This window comes from Halyomorpha halys, unplaced genomic scaffold (genome assembly GCF_000696795.3).
Source record: "Halyomorpha halys isolate HHAL.00 unplaced genomic scaffold, Hhal_1.1 Scaffold38.1, whole genome shotgun sequence".
NCBI lineage: Eukaryota > Metazoa > Arthropoda > Insecta > Hemiptera > Pentatomidae > Halyomorpha > Halyomorpha halys.
In genome coordinates this window covers 450,927-457,693 of record NW_027110526.1, presented here as the reverse complement: position 1 = coordinate 457,693, position 6,767 = coordinate 450,927, and the positions used below count along the sequence as shown (strand labels likewise).

Below are 6,767 nucleotides of genomic sequence, written 5' to 3'. Positions count from 1 at the left end.
CATATAAGATTATGGGTCTAATAGCTGTCATATACAGCCAATAAGCCATTTTAGGTTTAAGCATAGTTTATTTTTAAGTTTTGCCTACTGCTCTTTTTCAGGTCCATAGGTACTTTCTTCAGTGCCCTATTAGTTAATTTTGTCCACATGGCCATGCCATTGTATTTGGTGGTCCTGAAAATCTTACAAGTGTTTCACCTTACCTTACCCAGGCCTAGCAGGATCCTATTTAGTTTTTGATCATACCACCTTATTCTTTTTTGGGAAGATGCAGACATTGACCTTAATTAGGACAATATTCAGACTATTCGTTTTGCACCAATCCATCAGTGTGTTCATTGATGTTTAGAGTAGATCTGTAAGTATATTAGGATATTTTCCTCCAACCTGAAGAGCAATTTCATCCATATGTCCTTGTATGTAAAAACCTGCAGGTTGACTAAAGGTAATCAACTACCTTTTTTTTTTATCCCCTCCCTTGCCATTTCTGGCATACGGGGTGTGGGAGCAGTGGGGTAGTGCGCTGGGGTTTGTGCATGCCACTGCTCCCAAAAATCAACATTTTTTTTTTATTCTTTTATAAATTAATTATTTAATTATTATTCGGAAAAAATTTTTACTATGGTACAGCCCAGCACTTGGTTGAGCGCCTTACTGATGGGGCTGCACCTTGTTCACTGCATCCGTTCTGCAATAGTCTGGGAGGACCCATTTAGCCTTCAATCTAGAAAGGACCTTCTATCAAACAGGGAAAGTCCGACACAGCGAGGGCTAAATCCCAGTCTTTCTCGACAGCCTGGCTCGGTGTCCTTCCATGGTAGAGCAATCTATTATTATGTGTTCTGCTGTTTCAGGAACTCCGCACGTTGGGCCCCGGGGGTCGATGTTCTTTCCTAAGCTCTGCAGCTTTCCCCGAAACCCCCGTGTCCTCTTTGGATCTGTGAGACCCAATAGTCTAGGAGGACCGATTTAGCCTTCAGTCTAGAAAGGACGGTAGGGAAGAATTTTCTCAAAGTAGCACCCTTCTGGCTTGCTACCCACCATCCATTCCACTCCTGTATTGAGTCCTCCCACAGCATTTTCTTCCATAAGTTTGGAGTCTCACCGATCCTCTCTCGGAGCTTCTCTGGTATAGCACTTCCAGTCCCTGCCTCTTTACTTCATATTTAAGGAAGTCATCCCTGAGGGTAAGGTCCAGGTGCACCGCTCTGGCCAGCACCTGGACTGCCTCATGCGACACCGTTCTGTATGTCTTTGTGATCCTCAGCAGAACCAATCTCTGTATGGTGGCTGGTCTCCCCTTCTGTGTGTGCGTGAGGTTTTGGCTCCATAGAGGAGATGCATACCTCAGAATATCCAAGATATAGGACACCTTTATATATGGTCTTCGTTGCAGGGTACCTGAGGTCCCAATCCTATCCTACTTAATCCATAGAGTGACAGGGTCACCCTGTCCCTTAGATACACCAGGTGAGAAATGGCATCAAATCTTCTTATTTTCACACCAAAATATGTCACTTCCTCGCCCAGTCTAACCCTCCCTCCTTGGATATCCAGAGTGATAGGATGAGCCCTGTCCGTGGCTACCATACTCAACTTCCTCCTCACGCACCATTCTCCTACGAGACTAGCACACCTCTCTGCTTCTGTCTTTAGTCTGGCTCAGCTGTTCCTGGCCACGATTAATGTCAGGTCGTCGACGTAGGCTGTGGCATGAAACCCTTTTTCCTCTAGTTCCCTCAGCTACTCATCGAATACTATTTTCCACAGAGCTGGTTCTAGTACCGAACCCTGTGGACATCCTCTTTCGATTTTTCTCTCGACCTTGAAGTAGTTACCCCTGATCCTGACACTCCTGTTATTGATGTAACCACCTACCAGGGAGTATAGATTACTGGGGGGTGTCGAACTCTTGCAACTGCTGGAGTACATAGGACCATCAAACGCTATCGAAGGGGGAGGAGATGTCAAACATGATCAATAAGACATTTCTCTGCCCTCTCCGCCACATCCCTATGCACTCTCAGCAGTGCATCCATAGTTCCCTTGCCACGGGTTGAGCCGTATTGCCGTGGATGATTTGCAGCACTTAGGACTGGTCTAAGGCTGTGGATGATCATAGGTCACATAGGTCGATAGGCTTTAGGTGTTTCCTTACCCTTACCACCTCCCTTGTAGAGCAGTCTCAAGTCTGCAATCTTCCACTTGTTTGGAAAGTACCCCTTTTCCGAACTCTCGTTGAATATATCCAATAACTCCTCCTTGATATAAGGGGCAGTGTTCTTGGGGATTGTAGCATCTATACTATCTGGTCCTGGAGCCCTTCCGATCCTTTGTCTATCCACAGCAAGACAAAGGTTCCACATGTCCCATGGTGGACATAGGTCGGTACCTGGTAGGTATAACGTGGTGTGTCTAACCATTCTATCATCTGCACTATCCTGGAACGAATCATCCCTAAGGTATGTATAATCTATATACATCATCCTCCAAGGTGGTTGCCTGGGCACCTCTCACTCTAATAGCAGCCATCACCTGTAATGGCTTAACCTTTCCCAGTGTCACTCTGTACGGGATACCCCAGGGATTCTTTTGTGACTCCTCTACAATAAATTTGTCCCAGGATTTCTTCTTCTGGTAACGCACTCCCTTTCGGTATACCCTATACCTATGCTTAGATTCTTCTCGGAGTGCAGTCCTTCTGTTGTCGTCTTTGCACTCCTGGTACCTGCGCCTGGCCCTGTAGTATTCTTTTTTTTAACTGCATTAGAGTCAGCGTCTATGGGACCAGACATATTCTCGCCCTTTGGCATCTGAGGGTAATACTTGCAGCTTCAGTAATGGCGCCCGTAAGTATTGCCTCCCTATGGTCAATTTCTATCTCCTCATCTATCAGTACCATCTCCTCCCATTCTTAATCAACCACTATTCCCCCCGGTTTACTGGAAAATGCTCTCCCCAACCTCACCATAAGGCCTCTGATCTTTATTCACAGTTTAGACTGTCCTAATTCTGATTTAAGGATCCTTTTCTGTACCTGATCATCTATACTTCTCATCACAACTACTTCCAAAAGTAGGTATTTGTGGTCTAACATGATTCTTCATTACAAATCAGCGAAAATCAAATAAAAATTCCTAAAATTGTAGGGGCTAGATGTGAGCCTGTATACTGGGACACACTGTATATAATATAATAAGCTTCAATCTTTAATGTTTTTGAATAGTTTTAGTTTAGAGACTAAATAGATTCTGTTTCTGAATAGTTTAGTTAAGAGACTAAATACCAGTTATTCAATAATAATTGTATAAATAATAAATGCATCTTTGTAATAGAATTTATCATGCAAAAGTCTAAGCAATATATATTTTCAGGCATAATATTTTATTTCACCTATTCCATCACTCATTCAAAAAAAAATGATCTGACTGATTCGTTAGGGAATATATGGAACCCATTCCGTAAAAAAAGTAAGAATACAGCTCCAGATATAAGGTTTAAAAGTACCACAACAAGCATTGTGGATCCAGCAAAAAACCAAACCAACGAGGAAGAACTTAAATCATTTGGAGTAAGTTTCAACGACCAATCTGAAAATTTGGATGTTGAATCTTCAAATGAATATAGTAAATAGATATTTGGAATAAAGAAGAAATAAATGTCATTATGATTAAAGGCAATGATTCGAAAAAGGTTACTTATATAAAAATAATGAACAGTATCTTATAAACAAAGTGTTTCATTTGATGTATTCAAGATGAACTAAAATATTCACTTAAAAAATAAATTATTGTTTTTCTAAGCTGTATTATTTTCAGTTTTACTTCTAAGAATCATTCCATTTATAAGCTGCTGAAAATTATCTTTATATAATGGTTTTATATGAAGTGATCCATTGTCTCTGTTTCTTTCAGATCTAGTCCTGGTTACATGAGGTATTACATTTAGGAAGAGTAGAACCCACAGTCATTTTTGGTACTTTCCTCTTAGCTATAAGCATATATATATTTTTTTTTAATGATACAAAAAAGCAAAGAATACCTCATTTTGTTTTGAATTTGCCTTCATTTTTATCTCTAAAACAATAAGACCTGTTTCTTCCAAATAAATTATTTTTATATGAGAAGATGGTTGGGGGTGCGGTAAAAATATAACACAAATAAGTTGAAATAACTTATTTAATAGTGCCAATGTTTTGGCCAGAATTTCCACTGATCATCAGGGCTGCTAGAAGCAAATCAGACACTATTAAAAAAGTTATATCAACTTATTTGTGTTGTATTTTTAATGTGCCCCCCCCCCAACCATTTTCTCCTCATATAATTTATCCATGGTTAACTATCTCTCATCATTATAGTCTTTTCAGAGCAGATTAGGATAATGTCAGTAGATATCCCAATCTGTATAATGTTTTGATTGTGATATGACATGTCGGGATTAACAAATTTTTAACAATGATTATTGTTTTTTGGATTGTAACATCTTTATGGACTCCAATCAGAGCAGGAAAGAGGGAGTACCATACAACTTTTGTAGCCAAAATGGGATAGTAAAATTTATCTTATGGGTTCACTACGAAATGAAAGTCAACACCTAGATTGGACTCAAAACTGGCATCACTTCTGGTTTAAATGTGGATTTATTCTTTGATAACACTAGGAACATGAAATATGTGTGCCTGAAAAGATTCAAGGCAGCTGATATGAGAAAGAGGATTAGTTAAGTTATAATCATGCATTTTAACTAAAAAAAAAAAAAAAGATTAAATACTTCTCTTTTAATCATTTTTTTTTTAAACCAATATTTTCAGACCCTTTGTGAAACATAATGGTTATACTGGATTATTGTCTGTGTAGTAGATAGCTAGGTTACTTAAGGAGAATGAGTTAGGTATAATAGATTTTTAAACTTAAAAAAAATATATGAAGTAAGATTCATCAAATACACAACATGAATATGAAATTTTTTTTCTGTGAGTGTTGCACTTAAGTTATTTCTTGTTATTGTTTTTGTGTTTGGGTAACCTTTCCTCCAAATATCTAATAACTTCATCCTTCTTTTTGCTACCAGTCACAAGTTCAGAATAGCATCACAAGATCTGTTTTTTTTTCAGATGAGTGAGCAATCAATACTGAACTAAAGGGCTCAGATAGAGAACTTTAACTTACAAACAAATATACATAACAGTTTCAGATTTTCAGACAGAATGAATATCTTAATTCTAGCAAAGGTACATGGAGGAAAACCATACTACAAGGGGGTATTCCTACTTAGCTAGTGGAGAGGAACTGAGTGAGGAATCATGTTTAAGCCTTAGGAAAGGTTATTGTCCTTCAACTGAGCATTGCTTATTTTTTTTTTTTTTTTATTTGCCAGATGTAAGCAGTATCTCATTCCTTAATGTTTCTAGAACAATTTTCTTCTCATTTAGGTTCACCTTTGCATTTTTGAAAAGTAAATGAATACAATCTATTATGTATATGCAGTTAACTGTTATAATTCATTTTTCCTCATTGAAAGTATCAAATTTAGGTTTTCATTTAATTATGTTTTTCCTTGAGTGCAGATTTGCCTTTCACAATGTTCTTTCTTACATATAGCACAGTTATGGACCCAGTTTGCTTGATTCCCTGTAAGGCTGCTGGTTTACAACTAGTGTTAATGCCTAAAATTAAATAAATAATATAATTTGATACCTTACTGTTGATATAATAAGAACTCATTACTAATAGCATTCCTTCCAATAAGCTAAAGTTTTTCATTTTGGCAGAAATCTATTCAAATTCAGGATTCAGGTGGGTTTTGAAATTAAAGGACGCATACGAAATGCCATCCTGATTATGAATATACCCCAGAAGAAGGGTTGAAAATAATGAATGTACCCCAGAAGAGGGGTTGAAAATAATTATCTGTCAAGAACAACAGGAAAACAGTTTTATTTGAAGTTATTAGGTAGAACAGAGGTATTTTGGTTATTTTAAGACCTAAAAAACAGGATTATCCATGAGACTTGCGCATTCAAAGTAAAGCTTCTCAGGTTCTTGCACTTGTTGACGATTTTATTATTTCAGATTAGGAATAGAATTTTATTGAGTGAAATGTCTCTTCATTAAAATTGTTGAAACAGATTTAAGAATGCCAGGTGCACGTCTCTTTTTGTTAATATGCTGCACACAGTTATGGGGATTGCTTCGTCACGATATAGCGCCTTAAGGTTTTTGAAAATAAAATATTCTGACTGAAAAAGGATGAGTTAACCGGTAAATTTAAATGGCTTAAAACGTCGAAGTGAGGGAACTGTGCCCGGTAAATATAATTCAGGTTTTAGTAATGCAGCAGGCGATGGGCGTTATAACAATTAAGATTGTTGGGCTAGGTTACGAACAGATCTTTAAAATGTTAATAAACACTGAACCGACGGGAAAACGTCCCATGGGTAGACCAAAGTGTAGGTGGGGGACTGGGTAATGACTGATCTGGATGATTTGGGTTTGGAGGTGTGTCATTGGACATACTTATATTTGTAGACAGTGATTGGTGGCATCGGCAACGAACCTTGGAGTTTGCTAAGCCTTTATTATTATTAAGAAAAGAGATGTGCCCGGAACTATAAATAAATTGTAAATAGTGAAATGAATTTCTTAAGTTATTTACAAACAAAAGTAAACGAGGTGATGATGGTAGGAATCAATAGCCTGAGAATTATTCTAAACTTTGCAGTGGTAGATATCTTTGTGTAATACAAAGATATTTCCTCATTAACGGTA

The 6,767-nt window shown here is 37.8% G+C and overlaps 1 protein-coding gene across 5 annotated transcripts in view; it reads left to right on the top strand.

Annotated features, from left to right (window-relative positions):
- LOC106687423 (methylthioribose transporter) overlaps positions 1–4,540 on the top strand; it is a 34,185-nt gene extending 29,645 nt beyond the window's left edge. For all 5 annotated transcript variants that reach the window (XM_014431319.2, XM_014431327.2, XM_014431307.2 and 2 more), the window contains one exon: positions 3,375–4,540. In XM_014431319.2, coding sequence (XP_014286805.1) covers positions 3,375–3,634 — 260 coding nt within the window. In that variant the 3' untranslated portion in view covers positions 3,635–4,540. The remainder of the gene's footprint in view (positions 1–3,374) is intronic.
- Positions 4,541–6,767: the final 2,227 nt, after the last annotated feature.